This window comes from Hemitrygon akajei, chromosome 13, assembly GCF_048418815.1.
Source record: "Hemitrygon akajei chromosome 13, sHemAka1.3, whole genome shotgun sequence".
Lineage (NCBI taxonomy): Eukaryota > Metazoa > Chordata > Chondrichthyes > Myliobatiformes > Dasyatidae > Hemitrygon > Hemitrygon akajei.
The window spans coordinates 1,237,891-1,260,078 of NC_133136.1; the positions used below are offsets into that span (position 1 = coordinate 1,237,891).

At 44.1% G+C, this 22,188-nt stretch overlaps 1 protein-coding gene across 3 annotated transcripts in view; it reads left to right on the forward strand.

The window, feature by feature from the left end:
* The window catches only part of LOC140737581 (polycomb group RING finger protein 3), a 184,877-nt gene that overhangs the window by 101,593 nt on the left and 61,096 nt on the right, over positions 1-22,188 (forward strand). For 2 of the 3 annotated variants that reach the window (XM_073064017.1, XM_073064016.1), the window contains exons 5-6: positions 6,375-6,430; positions 10,012-10,122. In XM_073064017.1, the coding sequence (XP_072920118.1) occupies positions 6,375-6,430; positions 10,012-10,122 (167 nt within the window). The remainder of the gene's footprint in view (positions 1-6,374; positions 6,431-10,011; positions 10,123-22,188) is intronic. The other variant, XM_073064019.1, reaches the window with a different exon arrangement.

Consider the following 22,188-nt stretch of genomic DNA (forward strand, 5'->3'; position numbering starts at 1 on the left):
GGCTCTGTTGGTAAGAGATGGAATTAGATCTTTAGAAAGAGCTGACATAGGATCAGAAAATGTTGAATCTTTGTAAGTGGAGTTAAGAAATTGCAAGGGTTAAAAAATCATTATGGGAATCATGTATAAGCCTCCAAATAGTAGCCAAGATGTGAGGTTGAGACTGCAAAGGGAGCTGGAAAAGGCATGTAATAATGTCACAATCGTAATGGGGGACTTCAGTATGCCAATGGGTTTGGGAAAATCAGGTTGGTGTCAGATCACAAGAGAGGAAGTTTGTTGAATGCCTACGAGATGGCTTTTTAGAGCAGCTTGTGCTCGAGCCTATTTTAGATTTGGTGTTGTGTAATAATTCAGAATCTTGTTAGGGAGCTTAACATAAAGGAACCATTAGGAGGCAGTGATACATAATATGATTGAAATCATACTGCAGAGGGAGAAGCATAACTCACGTGTATCAGTATCACAATGGAATAAAGGGAATTACAGAGGTATGAGAGAAGCTTGCCCGGTGGATTGGAGGAGGATACTGGCAGGGATGACGGCAGAGCAGAGGTGGCTGAAGTTTCTGGGGATAGTTCACAAGGCGCGGGATAGATAGTCCCACAGAGGAAGTTGTTCTCAAATGGCAGGGGTAGCCTACTGTGGCTGACAAGGGAAGTTAAGGACTGCATAAAAGCCAAGGAAGGGCATAGACCATAAGACGTAGGAGCAGAATTAAGCCATCTGGCTGATCCTTTTTTCTCTTTCCTCCTCAACCCCAGTTCCCAACCTTCTCCCTGTAACCTTTGATGCCATGTCCAATTGAGAACCTATCAATCTCTGCCTTAAATACACTCAAAGACCTGGCCTCCACAGCTGTATGTGGCAACAAATTTCACAAATTCACCATCCTTTGGCTAAAGAAATTTCTCCACATCTCTGTTTCGAAAGGGCGCACTTTATCAGGCATATAAGGTAGACCTGAGTCACCCCTGGTACCTGTTCCAGCTGCTACCATCCGGGAAACAGTAGCACAACATAAAAGCCGGGACCTCTAAAGGGCATATAAGGTTGCAGTAGTTAGTGGGAAGTTGGATGATTAGGAAGCTCTTAAAATCCCACAAAAGACAACTAAAAAAGCTTTAAGAAGGGAAAAGATGAAATATGAAGGCAAATGAGCCAATAATATAAAGCAGGATACTAAAAGTTTTTTCAGTTATATAAAGCATAAAAAGGAAGTGAGAGCTGATATTGTGTCACGTACCCCGTGACTGGGTTACCAAACCAGCAGAAATGGAATGATACGTTGGAGTCTGGTGGTACTGTAACTAAGAGTGTTTATTAGTAAACTAAGTAATACAGTACAATAAAATGCAAATGTACATATAAAACAGGTTAGCAATGATATATACAGAAGTGTGGAAATATAAATCAAAACCAAGCTCTTTCAAAGTCTAGGGGTAAATGAATAGTCTTAAGATGATGCAGAGTTCAGTTCAGTTTAGCTTAGGTCGAGGTAGTTGCTGTGGTACCGTTGGGGGGGGGAGAGAGAGAGAGCGAGAGGTGAGCAGTTGCAGCAGGCAAACCTTCTGTTATCTTCTTGTCCTGTTGTGCAGTTGCGGTCACCGACTGTGACCCCTCCGTTCCTGGCCAGACCGTTCTTCAGTGGTGAGCCTGTCACCCAGGCGAGGGTGGACACACACACAAGCCCCCACCGGTCTGCCGTCACACACTGTGAGCCTCAGATCAATTCCCCCAAATCGATCCACCAAGCACCCACCTTCCCTGTGGGTGCACAATGCTCTTCCAGTGTCCCGTGGTGTGTCTGCCTATGTCTCAGCAGACTTGCTATTTTATCTCCCCTGCCAGGGCATCGTCCATCCATCAAACTGGGCCACTCCTTGCTATCTCAGCAAGAATGTTAATGAGCAAAGAAGAGTGTCCTTGTAACAAAGGTAAATAATTATCCATGGAGCCATAACCTTAAATCTTTGTCTCTCTCTCACATCTGCTCTGGGTGCCACCATCCCCTCTTCTTCTCTCTCTCTCATTAGCAGCACCAACAGTGTCCAAAAGCCAGACTCATTCTCCCGACATTTTAAAGTGGTTGTCCACAGAAAATATGAACCCTAGGGGTACATAACAATTGGATCACTGGAAAATGATGCTGTTGAGGCAGTAATGGGGGACAAAGAAATGGCAGATGAACTTAATGGGTACTTTGCATCAGTCTTCACTGTGGAAGACACCAGCAGTGTAGCAGAGGTCTGTGAGTGCCAGGGAGCAGGAGTGTGTGACATTGCTATTACAAAGGGGAAAAAGTACAAGGCAAACTGAAAGAACTTAAGGTGAGTAAGTCCTTACGCATCTGGAGAAGTGGGATGCTTATGTGAGAATGCTGTTCTTGGACTACAGTTCAGCATTCAACACCATAATTCCATCCAGGCTCAACCAGAAGCTCAGAGACCTTGACCTTCACCCTGCCTTGTGTAGCTGGATGCTGGACTTCCTGTCAGATCGCCAGCAGGTGGTAAGAATGGGCTCCCTCACCTCTGCCCCTACGACCCTCAAGGCTGTGTCCTAAGCTCCCTCCTTTACTCTGTATACCCATGACTGTGTCGCCACCCATAGCTCCAATCTGCTAATTAAATTTGCTGCCGGCACTATACTGATTGACCTAATCTCAACAATGAGACAGCCTACAGAGAATAAGTTAACACCCTGACACAGTGTTGTCAAGAAAACAACCTCTCCCTCAATGTCACAAAACAAAGGAGCTGGTCGTGGACTGCAGGAGGAATGGAGACGGGCTAACCCCTATTGACATCAATGGATTTGGGGTTGAGAGGGTGAACAACTTTAAGTTCCTCAGCATAAACATCACCGAGGATCTCACGCGGTCTCTACGTACCGGCTGTGTGGTGAAAAAGGCACAACAGCGCCTTTTACACCTCAGACGGTTGAGGAAGTTTGGTATGGGTCCCCCAAATGCTAAGAACATTCTATAGGGACACGACTGAGAGCATCCTGACTGGCTGCATCATTGCCTGGTATGGGAACTGTACTTCCCTCAATCATAGGACTCTGCAGAGAGTGGTGCGGACAGCCTAGTGCATCTGTGGATGTGAGCTTCCCACTATTCAGGACATTTACAAAGACAGGTGTGTAAAAAGGGCCTGAAGGATCATTGGGGACCCAAGTGACCCTAACTACAAACTGTTCCAGCTGCTTCTTCCGGGAAACTGTACCACAGCATAAAAGCCAGGACCAACAGGCTCCGGGACAGCTTCTTCCACCAGGACATCAGACTGCTTGATTCATGCTGACACAACTGTATTTATATGTTATAATGACTATCCTGTTGTACATACTATTTATTACAAATTACTTTAATTCCACATTGCACATTTAAATGGAAACGTAATGCAAAGATTTTTACTCATGTATATGAAGGGTGTAAGTAATAAAGTCAATTCAATTCAATTCATCTGGACCAGATAGACTCCATCCCAGAGCTGTGAGGGAGGTTGCTGAAGAGATAACGTATGCATTGGTCATGATATTTCAAGAACTTGATTCTGGTTTGGTCCTGGAGGACTGGAAAATTGCAAATGTCACTCCATTCTTTGAGAAGGGAGGAAGGCAGAAAAAGGAAATTTTCGGCCAGTTAGCCTAACCTCAATGGCCGGGAAAGTGTTGGAGTCTATTATTAAGGATGAGTTTTCGGAGTATTTGGAGACTAATGATAAAATAAGTCAAAGTCAGCATGATTTCTGTCAAGGGAAACTTTGCCTGACAGATCGGTTAGAATTCTTCAAAAACATAACAAGCAGGGTAGACAAAGGAGAGGCAGTTGATATATTTACTTGGAACTTCAGAAGGCATTTGATAAGGTGCGACACATAAGGCTGCTTAACAAGATACAATCCTTTGGTGTTACAGGAAAGATACTGGCATGGATAGAGCAAACACGAGGAAGTCTGCAGATGCTGGAAATTCAAACAACACCACACACAAAATGCTGGTGGAACACAATAGGCTAGGCAGCATCTATAGGGAGAAGCACTGTCGACGTTTCGGGCCGAGACCCTTTGTCAGGACTAACCAAAAGGAAAGATAGTAAGAGATTTGAAAGTAGTGGGGGGAGGGGGAAATGCGAAATGATAGGAGAAGACCGGAGGGGGAGGGGGTCTCCCAGTCTGCATCGGCTACCTGGACTATTCCTCTTCCCACCCTGTCTCTTGCAAAAAGGCTATCCCCTTCTCACAATTCCTCTGTCTCCGCCACATCTGCTCTCAGGATGAGGCTTTTCTTTCCAGGACGAAAGAGATGTCTTCCTTTTTTAAACAAAGGGGCTTCCCTTCGTCCACCATCAACTCTGCTCTCAAACGCATCTCTCCCATTTCCCGCACATCTGCCCTCACCCCATCCACCCGCCACCCCACTTGGGATAGGGTTCCCCTTGTCCTTACCTACCACCCCACCAGCCTCCAGGTCCAACATATAATTCTCCTTAACTTCCGCCACCTCCAACGGGATCCCACTACCAAACACATTTTTCCCTCCCCCCCCCTTTCTGCTTTTCGCAGGGATCGCTCCCTACGTGACTCCCTTGTCCACTGGTCCCCCCCATCCCTTCCCACCAATCTCCCTCCTGGCACTTATCCTTGTAAACGGAACAAGTGCTACACCTGCCCTTACACTCCCTCCCTCACCACCATTCAGGGCCCCAGACAGTCCTTCCAGGTGAGGTGACACTTCATCTGTGAGTCGGCTGGTGTGGTATACTGCGTCCGGTGCTCCCAGTGTGGCATTTTATATATTGGTGAGACCCGACGCAGACTGGGAGACCGTTTCACGGAACACCTACGCTCGGTCCGCCAGAAAAAGCAGGATCTCCCAGTGGCCACACATTTTAATTCCACGTCCCATTCCCATTCTGATATGTCTATCCATGGCCTCCTCTATTGTCAAAATGAATCCAAACTCAGGTTGGAGGAACAACACCTTATATACCGGCTGGGTAGCCTCCAACCTGGTGGCATGAACATTGACTTCTCTAACTTCCGTTAATGCCCCTCCTCCCCTTCTTACCCCATCCCTGACATATTTAGTTGTTTGCCTGTTCTCCATCTCCCTCTGGTGCTCCCCCTGCCTCCTTTCTTTCTCCTGAGGCCTCCCGTCCCATGATCCTTTCCCTTCTCCAGCTCTGTATCACTTTCGCCAATCACCTTTCCAGCTCTTAGCTTCATCCCACCCCCTCCGGCCTTCTCCTATCATTTCGCATTTCCCTCTCCCCCCACTACTTTCAAATCTCTTACTATCTTTCCTTTTGGTTAGTCCTGACGAAGGGTCTCGGCCCGAAACGTCGACAGCGCTTCTCCCTATAGATGCTGCCTAACCTGTTGTGTTCCACCAGCATTTTGTGTGTGTTGTGGCATGGTTAGAGGATTGGCTGACAGGCAGGAGGCAGCGAGTGGGAATAAAAGGGGCCTTTTCTAGTTGACTTCCAGTGACTAGTGGTGTTCCTCAGGGGTCAGTATTGGGACTGCTACTTTTCACATTGTCAATGATTTAGACAATGGAATTGATGGCTTCATGGCAAAGTTTGTGGATGATACAAAAATACAGTGGCATGCAAAAGTTTGGGCACCTTTGGTCAAAATTTCTGTTACTGTGAATAGTTAAGTGAGTAGAAGATGAACTGATCTCCAAAAGTCATAAAGTTAAAGATGAAACATTCCTTTCAACATTTTAAGCAAGGTTAGTGTATTATTTTTGTTTTGTACAATTTTAGAGTGGGGAAGAAAAGGAAAGGAGCACCAAGAAAAAGTTTGGGCACCTCAAGAAATTTAAGTTCTCAGATAACTTTTACCAAAGTCTCAGACCTTAATTAGTTTGTTAGGGCTATGGCTTGTTCACAGTCATTGTTAGGAAAGGCCAGGTGATGCAAATGTCAAAGCTTTATTAATACCCTGATGCCTCAAACCTTGTCCCAACAATCAGCAGCCATGGGTTCCTCTAAGCAGCTGCCTAGCAGTCTGAAAATTATTGTTATTTATGAGATCATGTTGTATGTGTTCTCATCACGTACTGTGCAGAACAGTCCAGTTTACAAGGACTTCCTCAGAAATCAATATTTCAGATTTCCTCTCAGGTTCTTCGCCAATTATCTCACATCTGTGCCTCTGGTTTTCTGTTATTGGAATCATCCATATTTTCAAAATACATTTATTAAATCATCCTTAAATTTTCATCTTCTAAGCAAATCAATAAGTTGATCTAATTGTCAACATAACCTTACTCTTTTACATGGAATATAGTTTGGAAATTTTGGAAATTACTTCTGTAAGATAGCAATTAATATATTAACTTTTTCATCAATTTCTCAGACACGATCGTACAATGCAAGATATTGTCTACAAACTGGTGCCTGGTCTCCAAGAAGGTAAGTTGGAAAGTTTCAATTTTTTCTGACAAATTGAAATGCAGCATGTTTTACAATGAAGACAAGAGGCGTAAATGATAGAGGAGACGGGCATGAGTCAGTGTGGGAGGGGAAGTGAAGAGTGAGGGTAGAAGATGCATTAGTGTAAATTCTCATTTTCATAGAATCATTTCTCCCTCTTTATTCCCTTTCCCCTCCTTGACAACTCTCCCCACTAATCCACTCCTTCCACTCCACTCCCTGTATTCCCTTCCCCTCTTTGACATCTCTCCCCACTAAGCCATTCCTTCCACACCATTCCCTGTAGTTCTCTTCAGCCTCACAGATTTTCATAAATCTCCCTATACCATCAACCTAGTCTCGTCCCCTGGATATGGAAGCAGGATGTGTCCTGCAGGTGCTCAGTACATCACGTGATAGCCTGTAACCATAGAGAAGGCAGAGTGGCACGGGCTCTCACAATTTCTGTGTGTCTCACTGTGGGAGACACAAGCAGCATGCCACAAATTCAAGAGTGTCGGGGGCAAGCATGAGTGAAGTAGAGTAGCCAATTCTAAGGAGAAGATACTTGGGAAGTTGAAAGGTCTGAAGGAAGATAATCACTTGGACTGGACAGGCTACACCCCAGGGTTGAAGACACTAGATTCAGGAATGGGTCCAGAGTAAATGTCACTCCACTGTTTCTGAAGGGAGAGAGTCAAAAAACCATGAATTATAGGCCAGTTAGCCTGACTTCAGTGGTTGGAAAGATGTTGGAGTTTATTAAAGATGAAGTTTCAGAATTTCAGGGTACTCGGAGACACATAATAAAATAGGCCAAAGTCAGCAGGGTTTTCTAAAGGTGAAATCTTGCCTGACAAATCTGTTGGAATTCTTTGAGGAGATAACATCCAGAATAGACGAAGGAGACTCAGTGGATGCTGTGTTTATTTGGATTTTCAGAAGATCTTTGACAAGGTAACTAACAGTGACTGGTGTACCCCAGGTGTCGGTGTTGGGCCACTAATTTTCATGTTATCTGATGATGGAATTTGTGGCTTTATGGCCAAGTTTTGAGTATGGCCCTCCCTGACCCGTCTGGGTACAAACATCACCCTAACTTCCTCACCCTCCCCTGCGCATTGACGTACCCTCCCCCCTCTGGGCACAGACTATTGCCCATCTCTCTCTCCCTCTTACCTACATCCAACTCTGGGCACAAACACCTCTCTTCCTCCTCCTCCCCCCTTACCCCCCCCACCACTGGCACAGACTCCTTGCCCTCCCCTCCCTGGGCACAGGGTCCCTGCCCTCCCTTCCCCTCGCTGGCACTTACTCTCTCCTCTTTTTCATAAATTGTATTATATTTCTTTACTTTTCCTGTGAATGCCCACAAGAAAATGAATCTTGGGGTAGCATATGATGACATATATGTACTTTTATAAATTTAGTTTGTATTTTGAACTCCATATGTCAACGTCTCTGTCCCAGGGGTTGGCAGGCAAATCTTCAATGTCAGCATCTTCTTTAAGTATACAGCCCAAAATCATATGCAGACTGGTAAAGCTGCATTAAATCTGTTCTACATGCATGTTCCATTCTTTTGACATTTGAAATTGTAGGGAGGCAATTAGAGAGGAGTATGTGGAGATTTATGCTGAGAGGCAAGGGCAGTTGATTCAGTCTTTTCAATACATGGCTGACAAATGTTGAGAACTATCTGAAACTGAATGTCATCAAGCAATGAAACTGCCTGGAGATGTGACCAGTGGTGGAGAGGTGGAAGTGGTCCAGGAAGATATTACCAATGCAGGAAAAGGCAGAGTAGCCCCAAAGGGAGCTCTTTTTTGTGTAGATTGTGATGAAGATCTAATTGATGTAAGAGTGAACAAGGTAGGAATACATATTCATGCAAAGAGTTCTTTGAGCAGGCAGGGCTTTAGCAAGTTGTGTAATTAAGACAGGTGCCATTGCATCTTTGATGGTAAAAAGGAAGCAGTTCTCTCAGAGACTGATACACAAATGTGAGGCTAGTAATGGAGATGAGGGATCACTTTCAAATTGCTGAAACATGGTCTTCTGTAGATGCATCACTATACCTCTTAAAATCAGTTTAGGGTTTAATATAAAATAACTAAAACTTCTTGTGAAAGACATGCTGAAGTCAAAGGTTAATTGAAAAATGTGGCTGCAGAGATGTACTGTAAATCTTTAAAGTTAATTATTTTCTTAAGCTCCAGCTTGTAACTGTATGAAGTACAGAAAATATCTTCCTGTGCAGGAGAGAAATCTCTGAACTCAGTGAAGGGGCATCGATCAGTCTTTTTATCATCAGCAAGAGCACCGAATATTCACATGATCAATTGCAATTTCCTTTATTGGACTAGGTTTATTACTGTATCAAGGTTGGTGAAAAGCTTGTCTTGTGCACTGTTCATATAGATACTTTCATTGCTTAGTATATTCAGGTAGAACAAGGAAAACACTAGCAGAATACAGAATAAAATGTACATTGACAGAAAAGTGCAGTGCAGGTAAACCATGAGGTGCAGCATCATAAGGTAGATTGTGAAACATAGAAACATAGAAAACGTACAGCACAATACAGGTCCTTCAGCCCACAAAGCTGTGCCGAACATGTCCTTACCTTAGAAATTACCTAGGGTTATCCATAGCCCTCTATTTTTCTATTTTTTAAGGTCAGGAGTCCATCTTATTGCACTAGGGAACCATTCAATAGTCCTCCAGCAGTGAGGTAGAAACTGTCCTTGAGCCTTGTACGTGCTTTCAGGCTTTTGTATCTTCTGTCCATTGTGATAATCTCATTGTGACTTCACTGTCCTGAACTGTTTTCTGTGCACCACAAACTTGGGAGTTATACTTTTTCCTTAGTCCCACTCAAACTGGGAAGTTATGATATTTTTCCTTAATCAAGCTACAAAATCCTACAAAGGGTAGTGGATTCGCCTCAGTACATCAAGGTTAAAGCCTTCTAGCCATTGAGCACATTTACACAAGCATTGTCGCAGGAAAGGAACATCCTTCATCAGAAATCCTCACCAGCCGAGTCGTGCTCTTTTCTTGCTGCTGCCATCAGGTAGAAGGTACAAGTGGCTCAGGGCTCACACCACTAGGTTCAAGAGCAGTTACTATCCCTCCACCATCAGGCTTGAATAAAAGAAGATAACTAACTCACTTGCCCCATTTTTGAAATGTTCCTACAACCAATGATCTCACTTTAAGGGCTCTTTATCTCATTATCTCATGTTCTCATTATTGCTATTTATTTATATTTGCATTTGCACAGTTTGTTGTCTTCTGCACTCTGGTTGACCTTTCATTGATCCTGTTATAGTTACTATTCTAGAGATTTGCTGAGTATGCCCACAGGAATATGAATATCAGGGTTGTATATGGTGACATTTTGAACTTTGAATCGAAACTGGGGAGTTATTAAATCTTTTCCTTAGTGCAACTCAAACTGGAGAGTTATGTTTTTTCTTTAGACCAACTCATGGAATCCCGATGATTTAGAGGTAAAGCAGAAAATGTTAATATTGTGTATCACAAATGCCTAAACCTAAATTATTTGTCATTTACAGCGGAATTAAAAAAACAAAAAGACTTTTATCAGAAACTTGGCCTTGAAATGCCTGGAGAGGTGAAAGGTGAGACGTGCACAGCTAAACAACTGTTCGACACACTCCATGACGGTTAGTCGCTTTCCTGTCAGCTAACCTTTTCTTTCCCAGCACTGTAGGGAATTCTTGCTCAAGTACACTGTCCTGCTTTCATACTTGCCATGCCTGTGTTATTTGTGTGTATCGTGAGTCAGGGCAGCTTGTTTTTATGCAATAAACTTTATCTGCATACTTGAATACGAGTTCTGGGTCTAACAAAATTGTGCAAGCTCCTTCTACCAGAGTGATTGGCAGTCAGATTCTCTGATTGGTGGATCAGTGTAAAAAGTTTTGTAATTATTGTGAGACCTCCCCTCTGGTATTTTAATTGCAAGTTAGCATAAAGTTTAAAGTACTAGTCATTCTTATAAAATGCAGCGGAAGATTCTAAGGGTAGGTCATAAAATACTCATAGAAACGTAGAAAACCTACACAGCACAATACAGGTCCTTCAGCCCACAATGCTGTGCTGAACATGTCCTTACCTTAGAAATTACCTAGGGTTACCCATAGCCCTCTATTTTTCTAAGCTCCATGTACCTGTCCAGGTGTCTCTTAAAAGACCCTATCATATCCACCGTCACCAGCAGCCCATTCCACGGACTCACCACTCTCTGTGTAAAAAAAACTTAACCCCTGACATCTCCTCTGTACCTACTTCCAAGCACCTTAAAACTGTGCCCTCTCGTGTCAGCCATTTCATCTCTGGGAAAAAGCCTCTGACTATCCACATGATCAATGCCTCTCATCATCTTATTTAATAGGAAACTGGGAATGTAGGAAAAATCTGTTCTAGTTCAATATTTTTAGAGTTGTAGAGAACTACAGCACAGAAACAGGCCCTTCAACTCATCCAGCCCATTCTAGTTCTTTTTTTAATTTCAGATTTCCGGCAAATGTAATATTTTGGTTTTGGATTATTTTTAATTTGTGTAATTAAAGCTTTAATGTGCAATTATTAAAAAAGAACAGTGACATTGAGTGTGCTGAACTACTGTGACTAAACTCTGACTACAGTGTGAGTTCAAGTTTGCAGTGTGAGAATGGCCATCAGTAAACTTAGTAACCTTGTGTGAAATTCCCACTCTCCCCCTCTACATCCACCTCCTAGCCTCTGGTACCATTCCCATTCTCCCCTACTCATGCCACCTCCTAGCCTCTGGTACAATTACCACTCACCCCTGCTCATGCCACCTCCTAGCCTCTGGTACCATTCCCATTCTCCCCTCCTCATGCCACCTCCTAGCCTCTGGTACAATTCCCACTCACCCCTGCTCATGCCACCTTCTAGCCTCTGGTACAATTCCCACTCACCCCTGCCCATGCCACCTCCTAGCCTCTGGTACAATTCCCACTCATCCCTGCTCATGCCACCTCCTAGCCTCTGGTACAATTCCCACTCACCCTGCTCATGCCACCTCCTAGCCTCTGGTACAATTACCACTCACCCCTGCTCATGCCACCTCCTAGCCTCTGGTACAATTCCCACTCACCCTGCTCATGCCACCTCTTAGCCTCTGGTACAATTACCACTCACCCCTGCTCATGCCACCTCCTAGCCTCTGGTACAATTCCCATTCTGTCCTGCTCATGCCACCTCCTAGCCTCTGGTACAATTACCACTCACCCCTGCTCATGCCACCTCCTAGCCTCTGGTACAATTCCCACTCACCCTGCTCATGCCACCTCCTAGCCTCTGGTACAATTACCACTCACCCCTGCTCATGCCACCTCCTAGCCTCTGGTACAATTCCCATTCTGTCCTGCTCATGCCACCTCCTAGCCTCTGGTACCATTCCCATTCTCCCCTGCTCATGCCACCTCCTAGCCTCTGGTACAATTCCCACACACCCCTGCCCATGCCACCTCCTAGCCTCTGGTACAATTCCCACTCACCCCTGCTCATGCCACCTTCTAGCCTCTGGTACAATTCCCACTCACCCCTGCTCATGCCACCTCCTAGCCTCTGGTACAATTCCCACTCACCCCTGCCCATGCCACCTCCCAGCCTCTAGCATTAAGGAGCTGGAGTTGGATGAACTTAGTATCATCCGGGAGGTCGAGCATTTGATAGATAGGACTTTCCAGCAGGTGGTTACACCCAGAGTGCAGAACTCGGGGAGTAGATGGTTGTACATCGAGACAGGTAAAGGGGGAAGAAAGTCAGTGCAGGACCCCCCTATGGCCATTCTCCTCAGCAATGGATACTGCTGAAGGGATGACCTATCCAGGCAAGGCAGCAGCAAGCGAGATCAATAGGACTATGGTCGGCTCTGAGCCTCAGAAGGGTAGGGTAAAGTCAGATGGAGCAATAGTCATAGGGGACTCAATAGTTAGGGGGACAGATAGGAGGTTCTGTAGCAGCAAAAGAGACACCAGGATAGTGTGTTGCCTCCCGTGTGCTAGGGTCCAGGATGTCTCTTGAGTGGTTGCAGAACATTCTTGAAGGGGAGGGTGAACAGCTGGAAGTTGTGATACATGTTCGTACCAATGACATAGGCAGGAGAGGGGCAGAGGTCCTGCGCAGTGAGTTTAGGGAGTTAGGAAGGAGGCTGAAGAGCAGGACATCCAAGGTGGTAATCTTCAGATTACTCCCAGTCCCACAAGCTGGTGAAGGTCAGAACAGGAAGATAACACAGATGGAGTGGTTGAGGAGATGGTGCAGGGGACGGGGTTTCAAGTTCTTCGATCAATGGAACCTTTTCTGGGGAAGGGGTGACCTGTATAAGTGGGGTGGGTTGCACCTGAACTGGAAGGGGACCAGTATACTGGTGGGGAAGTTTGCTAATGTTGTTGGGGAGGGTTTAAACTAGATTTGCAGAGGGATGGGAAGAGAAGTGAAGAGGCAGAGGATGGGCCGTTGGTGCACAAGTAGAGACAGCTTATAGGGAGTTTGTGAGGAAAGATAAGCAGATGATAGAGCAAAAAAGCACTCAGCCAGATAGTTTGAAATGTGTCTATTTTAATGCAAGGGGTGTCATAAACAAGGTGGTGAGCTTAGAGCATGGATCAATGCATGCAACTATGGTGTTGTGGCCCTACAGAGACTTGGATGTTTTAGATGTTTCAAAAAGTACAGGGAGGGAGGCAAAAGAGGTGTGGGGGTGACACTGCTAATCAGGGATAGTATCACGACTGAGGGTTGACTACTGAGTCATTGTGGGTGAAAGTCAGAAACAGTAAGGGGGCAATAACTCCAGTTGGTGTTTTTTATGGGCCCTCCCCCCTGCATAGTAACAGAGATATCGAGGGTTGTTGTTATTCTGCATGGAGGATGGTGACCATTAGTGTCCCGCAGGGGTCTGTTCTGGGACCCCTCCTCTTTGTGACTTGAATAAATGACTTAGATGAGGACGTAGAATAGGGAGATGGATTCTGGAAAAGTGTACTAATAACAGGGTGGTTGTGGTGCGAGATTTTAATTTCCCAAATATTGATTGGCATGTCAATCCCACGATTGATGAAGGCCAATACACCATATGCCTTCTTAACCACAGTGTCAACCTGCGCAGCTGCTTTGAGCGTCCTATGGACACGGACCCCAAGATCCCTCTGATCCTCCACACTGCCAAGAGTCTTACCATCAATACAATATTCTGCCATCAGATTTGACCTACCAAAATGAACCAGTTCACACTTATCTAGGTTGAACTCCATCTGCCACTTCTCAGCCCAGTTTTGCATCCTATCAGTGTCCCGCTGTAACCTCAGACAGCCCTCCACGGTATCCACAACACCCTCAATCTTTGTGTCATCACCAAATTTACTAACCCATCCCTCCACTTCCTCATCCAGGTCATTTATAAAAATCATGAAGAGTAGGGATCCCAGAACAGATCCCTGAGGCACATCACTGGTCACCGACCTCCATGCAGAATATGACCTGTCAACAACCACTCTTGGCTTGCTGTGGGTAAGCCAGTTCTGGATCCCCTTGGATCCCATGACTCCTTACTTTCTCAATAAACCTTGTATGGGGTACCTTATCAAATGCCTTGCTGAAATCCACATACACTACATCTACTGCTATACCTTCATCAAAGTGTTTAGTCACATCCTCAAAAATTGAATCAGGCTCGTAAGACACAACCTGCCTTTTACAAAGCCATGCTGACTATTCCTAATCATATTATGTCTCTCCAAATGTTCATAAATCCTGCCTCTCAGGATCTTCTCCATCAACTTACCAACCACTGAAGTAAGACTCACTGGTCTGTTATTTCCTGGGCTATCTCTGCTCCCAGGAGGGTCTCGGCCCGAAACGTCGACTGTACCTCTTCCTATAGATGCTGCCTGGCCTGCTGCATTCCACCAGTATTTTGTGTGTGTTGCATGACTTTGTCAAGGGCAGGTCGTGCCTTACAAGCCTGATTGAATTTTTTGAGGATGTGACTAAACACATTGATGAAGGAAGAGCAGTAGATGTAGTGTATATGGATTTCAGCAAGGCATTTGATAAGGTACCCCATGCAAGGCTTATTGAGAAAGTAAGGAGGCATGGGATCCAAGGGGACATTGCTTTGTGGATCCAGAACTGGCTTGCCCACAGAAGGCAAAGAGTGGTTGTAGACAGGTCATATTCTGCATGGAGGTCGGTGACCAGTGGAGTGCTTCAGGGATCTGTTCTGGGACCCCTACTCTTCGTGATTTTTATAGATGACCTGGATGAGGAAGTGGAGGGATGGGTTAGTAAATTTGCTGATGATATAAAGGTTGAGGGTGTTGTGGATAGCGTGGAGGGCTGTTAGAGGTTACAGCGGGACATTGATAGGATGTAAAACTGGGCTGAGAAGTGGCAGTTCAACAGTTCAACCCAGATTAGTGTGAAGTGGTTCATTTTGGTAGGTCAAATATGATGGCAGAATATAGTATTAATGGTAAGGCTCTTGGTAGTGTGGAGGATCAGAGGGATCTTGGGGTCCGTGTCCATAGGACGCTCAAAGCAACTGCACAGGTTGACACTGTGGTTAAGAAGGCGTATAGTGTATTGGCCTTCATCGATCGCGGAATTGAATTTAGGTGTCAAGAGGTAATGTTGCAGCTATATAGGACCCTGGTCAGACCCCACTTGGAGTACTGTGCTTAGTTCTGGTCACCTCACTACAGGAAGGATGTGGAAACCATAGAAAGGGTGCAGAGGAGATTTGCAAGGATGTTGCCTGGATTGGGGAGCATGTCTTATGAGAATAGGTTGAGTGAACTCAGCCTTTTCTCCTTGGAACGACAGAGGATGAGAGGTGACCTGATAGAGGTGTACAAGATTATGAGAGGCATTGATCATGTAGATAGTCAGAGGCTTTTTCCCAGGGCTGAAATGGTTGCCACAAGAGGACACAGGTTTAAGATGCTGGGGAGTAGGTACAGAGGAGATGTCAGGGGTAAGCTTTTTTTACGCAGAGGGTGGTGAGTGAGTGGAATGGGCTGCCAGCAACGGTGGTTGAGGCAGGTACGATAGGGTCTTTTAAGAGACTCCTGGATAGGTACATGGAGCTTAGAAAAATAAAGGGCTGTGGGTAACCCTAGGTAATTTCTAAGGTAAGGACATGTTCAGCACAGCTCTGTGGGCTGAAGGGCCTGTATTGTGCTGTAGGTTTTCTATTGTGTTCTATTCAATTTAGAAAGGTGGGTTAGTAAGTTTGCTGATGACACAAAAGTTGGAGGTGTTGTGGATAGTCTGGAGAGTTGTCAGAGGACATCGATGGAATGCAGAACAGCGGCAGATGGAGTTCAACTCAGATATGTGTGGGCAGTGTGGAGGGTCAACGAGATCTTGGGGTCTGTGTCCATAGGACACTCAGAGCTGCTGCACAGGGTGACAGTGTTGTTAAGAAGGCGTATGGTGTGTTGATCTTCATCAACCGTGGGATTGAGTTCAAGAGCCATAAGGTGGTATTACAGCTTTTGAAGGCCTAGGTTGGACCCCACTTGGAGTACTGTGTTCAGTTCTGGTCACCTCATTACAGGAAGGATGTGGATACTATAGAGAGTGTGCAGAGGGGATTTACAAGGATGTTGCCTGGATTGGAGAGCATGCCTTATGAGAATAGGTTGAGTGAATTTAGCCTCTTCTCCTTGGAGCGACGGAGGATGAGTGGTGACTTGATAGAGATGTTATAAGATAATGAGAGGCATTGATTGTGTGGATAGCCAGAGGCTTTTACCCAGGGCTGAAATGGATCAAGCAAGGGGGCATAGTTTTAAGGTGCTTGGTAGTTGGTACAAGGGGGATGTCAGAGGTAAGTTTTCCCACACAGAGAGTGGTGTGTGTGTGGAATATACTGCCAATGATGATGATAGAGGCGGATACAATAGAGTCTTTTAAGAGACGCCTGGATAGGTACATGGAGCTTCCTATGCCACCTCCCCTGGATCCACCCTATTACCTCCCAGCCTCTGACACCATTCCAATTCTCCTACCCCTTATGCCACCTCACCTAGATCCATCTGTAAGACCACAATATTTAGGAGCAGAGTTAGGCCATTTGACCCATTGAGTCTGCTTTGCCATTTCATCATGGCTGATCCATTTTCCCTCTCAGCCCTAACCTCCTACCTCTCCCCATGTCCCTTCATGTCCTGACCAATCAAGGATCTATCAACCTCTGGCTTAAATATACCTAAAATTGGCCTCCTCAGCCACCTGTGATAACAAATTCCACAGACTCACCACTCTTTGTTGAAAGAAATTCCTCCTTATCTCCATTCAAGAAGGATGCCAATCTACTCTGAGGTTGTGTCCTCTGGTGTTACACTCTCCCACTATAGGAAACATCTTTTCAACATCCCGTGTTCTCTCCATGAGTGCATGCGTTTCCTCTAAGTGTCCTGGTTTCTTCCCACAGTTCAAAAACGTTCCAGTTAGTAGGATAATTATGTCCTGTAATTAGGCAAAGGATAAATCATTGGGTTGCTGGGCGGTCGTCTAGGTGGGCCAAAGAGCTTGTTTTGTGCTGTATCTCTAAATAAATAAAAGTATTTACGTCTTGCACCATACAGCAGTCACAAGGCAACAAATTTCACAATGTGATAAACCTGATAGTGATTTTTATTCCAATGTTGTCGGTCATCACTGCAGTTCCTCTGCCAAATATAACCTTTTGTAACTGAGACCAAAGCTGTACACAGCAAATGCATCCTGATGTTCAGTGACAATACCATCTGTTTATCCTGAGCTGTTTACATATATTACTGGAATTTCATCCACTCAAAACTTGTTGACTAATCTTTCCAAAAATTCAAATCAATCATCTCATTGGTTTGTCCTGATCTGATTTGCTCCCTTTAGAGAGGTGGATTAATCACAGACAGACAGACATACTTTATTGATCCTGAGGGAAATTGGGTTTCGTTACAGTTGCACCAACCAAGATTAGTGTAGAAATATAGCAATATAAAACCATAAATAATTAAATAATAATAAGTAAATTATTCCAAGTGGAAATAACTCCAGGACCAACCTATTGGCTCAGGGTGTCTGACACTCTGAGGGAGGAGTTGTAAAGTAAATCATACATAATTTTCCTTTCTCCAAGCCACGGTCACTCTGTTCAAACCTGTTATTCTTTTCAAGTGTTTGCGTGTAAAATTTTTGCAGCATTTTGTGATGTTAGGCTACTAATTCTTTTTCTTTCTCATGTCTTTCCTAAATAATGGGGGCAAATTTGCTACCCTCCAAAGCACAGGAACAATTTCAGAATCTACCAAATGTTGGTATACCATCTCTTCACAATTCCTTATTGTATCATCAGTTTTTGTAGCTCATTCATTCAGTCTTTATTCTTATTTCACTCCTGGTTCTCTGCTACTTCTAGCAAGTATTTTTGTCTTCTGTGAAGAGATGTATAAGCATATAACAATTACAGAACGGAAACAGGCCATCTCGGCCTTTCTAGTCCGTGCCGAACAAAATACTTATTTAATTTTCTCATTCCTACTATAACTTCTCCTATTTGTAATGTTTAGCCTCACTAATCTTTTTTATACCTCCTTTATACTTTTTTTCTATTCTTTGGCAATTTTGTTTTCATCCTTTACTGAGTTCCTAAATCAACTATCTAACCCTCTTCCTTGCAGTTAACTTTACCTGTTAGTTATCATTTGTGTGTTTTTTCCCTGCAAATTATACGTCATTTCTTCTCACTACTAGTCATTGTCTGTGCTCTCCCTCATACTTTTATAGGTGGTGTAAATGTAACACCTATCTTCTGTAGCATTCCATTTTATTATGTTTGCTTTCCCGTGAAGGCCTCTTTGCATAAAATTAGCAATTATTCCTTCCTCAGAGAACAAAAGAAAATTATAACAGCCACTCCTCATGTTGGTCTGGAAACTGATGTTTACATTTGATGAATTGCTGCTAATTTAATTTGTCCAGTTTATAGGTAGATCAAAGACCTGTGGTTACTATATTAGCCCTGTTCCATGTACTTCTAATTTCTTGATATCACATCTACTACTTAACAGTCTTTAACTAGCTGCCACCAGTATCTACTACCCATTGCTGTTTCTTAGTTCATTTCATACGGATTCAACATCACGTTTGCTGAGCCAAAGTCATTTCTAAGTGATGAAGGGTTTCGGCCCGAAACGTCGGCACTACCTCCTCCCATAGATGCTGTCTGGCCTGCTGAGTTCTGCCAACATTTTGTGTTTTTATTTATTTCCAGCATCTGCAGATTCACTCGTGTTGTTTCATTTCTAAGTCTGTCTGAACTATTCCTTAGTAGTAGCACCAACCCATCTCTTTTTTTAAATCTCAATCCTTAATTTATTTATTCATTAAAACTATGTGGGCAGGCCCTTCTGCCCCTTTGAGTCACCCCACCCCAGCAACCCCCCAACAAACCTGATTAACAGTAACCTAATCACGGGACAATGTACATTGTGGGAGGAAACTGGAAGACCTGGAGAAAACTCTCATGTTCCATGGGAAGAACGTACAGAGACCCCTTACAGGACAGCACTGGACTTGAACTCCGAACTCTGGAACACCCTGGGCTGTAATAGAGTCGTGCTACTGCGGTGCCCAGTACCATCCCATCAAGGAAGAGGTACAGGAGTCTGAAGACACACACTCAAAATTTCAGGAACAGCTTCTTCCCCTCTGACATGAATGTCTCAATGGACAATGAACTCATGTACACCACCACACTGGTTTTTGATCTACTTTTGCTCTTTTTTTGTAGTACTTTGTTAATTTCTTATTGTATATTGCTGCAAAACAACAAATTTCACAACATATGTCAATGATATTAAACACAATTCTGTTTCTGATCATCCTTCTTAGAGTATTCACCTACCAACTTTGATCCCATCCAGCTGTGTTTCCACAACAGGAATTACCTGTCCACTTCCATTTCATTCATTAACCTTTTTGAAAATGCTTTGAGCATTTAGATACAGCATCTTAATTTTGCCATTTTAACCATTTTCCCATTGCTTGATCTAAAATTACACATACTCAAATAGATGTCCAGCTAATCTCAAAAAGAGAAAATCCAGATGCTGGAAATCCAAGCAACTCACACAGAATGCTGGAGGAACTCAGCAGGCCAGGTAGCATCCATGGAAAAAAGTATAGTCGACGTTTCAGGCCGAGACCCTTCATCAGGACTGGAGAAAAAAAATTTCCTTTTTCTAGTTTCAGTTCAAGGATTGAATCTATTAAAATGAATAGATTATCCCATTATGATAGTAACCTCCCTGTTTGCTGGAGAGATTGTGAAAATCAAAATGCAAACCTTTATCATATTTTCTGGGATTGCCCCGTTATCAAAGACAATAGACAACAGACAATAGGTGCGGGAGTAGACCATTCAGCCCTTTGAGCCAGCACCGCCATTCACTGTGATCATGGCTGATCATCCACAATCAGTACCCCATTCCTGCCTTCTCCCCATATCCCTTGACTCCGCTAACTTTAAGAGCTCTATCTAACTCTTTCTTGAAAGCATCCAGAGACTTGGCCTCCACTGCCTTCTGAGGCAGAGCATTCCACAGATCCACAACTCTCTGGGTGAAGAAGTTTTTCCTGAACTCCGTTCTAAATGGCCTACCCCTTATTCTTAAACTGTGGCCTCTGGTTCTGGACTCCCCTCAACATCAGGAACATGTTTCCTGCCTCTAGCGTGTCCAATCCCTTAATAATCTTATGTGTTTCAATCAGATCCCCTCTCATCCTTCTAAATTCCAGTGTGTACAAGCCCAGTTGCTCCAATCTTTCAACATATGACAGTCCCGCCATCCCGGGAATTAATCTTGTGAGCCTACGCTGCACTCCCTCAATAGCAAAAATGTCCTTCCTCAAATTTGGAGACCAAAACTGCACATAATACTCTAGGTGTGGTCTCACCAGGGCCCTGTACAACTGCAGAAGGACCCCTTTGCTCCTATACTCAACTCCCCTTGTTATGAAGGCCAACATGCCATTAGCTTTTTTCACTGCCTGCTGTACCTGCATGCTTACTTTCAGTGACTGATGAACAAGTGCACCTAGATCTCGTTGTACTTCCCCTTTTCCTAACTTGACACCATTCAGATAGTAATCTGCCTTCCTGTTCTTGCCACCAAAGTGGATAACCTCACATTTATCCACATTAAACTGCATCTGCCCACTCACCCAACCTGTTCAAGTCACCCTGCATTCTCATAACATCCTCCTCACATTTCGCACTGCCACCCAGCTTTGTGTCATCTGCAAATTGGCTAATGCTACTTTTAATCCCTTCGTCTAAATCATTAATGTATATTTACTTATAGTTACTAGGAAAGTTGACGAGGATAAAGCAGTGGATGTTGTCTATATGGACTTCAGTAAGGCCTCTGACAAGGTTCCACATGGAAGGTTAGTTAGGAAGGTTCAATCGTTAGGTACTAATATCAGAGTAGTGAAATGGATTCAACAGTGGCTGGATGGGAGATGCCAGAGAGTCGTGGTGGATAACTGTTTGTCAGGTTGGAGGCCGGTGACTAGTGGTGTGCCTCAGGTATCTGTACTGGGTCCAATGTTGTTTGTCATATCCATTAATGATCTGGATGATGGGGTGGTAAATTGGATTAGTAAGTATGCAGATGATACTAAGATAGGTGGCGTTGTGGATAATGAAGTAGGTTTTCAAAGTTTGCAGAGAGATTTAGGCCAGTTAGAAGAGTGGGCTGAAAGATGGCAGATGGAGTTTAATGCTGATAAGTGTGAGGTGGTACATTTTGGTAGGACTAATCCAAATAGGACATACATGGTAAATGGTAGGGCATTGAGGAATGCAGTAGAACAGAGTGATCTAGGAATAATGGTGCATAGTTGCCTGAAGGTGGACTCTCATGTGGATAGGGTGGTGAAGAAAGCTTTTGGTATGTTGGCCTTTATAAATCAGAACATTGAGTATAGGAGTTGGGATGTAATGTTAAAATTGTACAAGGCATTGGTGAGGCCAAATTTGGAGTATTGTGTACAATTCTGGTCACCGAATTGTAGGAACGATGTCAACAAAATAGAGAGAGTACAGTGGAGATTTACTAGAATGTTACCTGGGTTTCAGCACCTAAGTTACAGAGAAAGGTTGAACTAGTTAGGTCTTTATTCTTTGGAGCGTAGAAGATTGAGGGGGGTCTTGATAGAGGTATTTAATAGGGGGATAGATAGAGTTGATGTGGATAGGCTTTTTCCATTGAGAGTAGGGGAGATTCAAACAAGAGGACATTAGTTGAGAGTTAAGGGGCAAAAGCTTAGGGGTAACACGAGGGGGAACTTCTTTACTCAGAGAGAGGTAGCTGTGTGGAACGAGCTTCCCGTAGAAGTGGTAGAGGCAGGTTCGATTTTGTCATTTAAAAGAAAAATTGGATAGGTATATGGACAGGAAAGGAATGGAGGGTTATGGGCTGAGTGCAGGTAGGTGGGACTAGGTGAGAGTAAGCGTTTGGCACGGACTAGAAGGGCCGAGATGGCCTGTTTCTCTGCTGTAATTGTTATATGATTTTTGTAAATAGCTGTGGTCCCAGCACTGAGCTTTGCGGTACCCCACTAGTTACTGCCTGCCATTCTGAAAGGGACCAGTTAATCTCTGTTTGTTTCCTGTTTGCCAACCAATTTTCTATCTATGT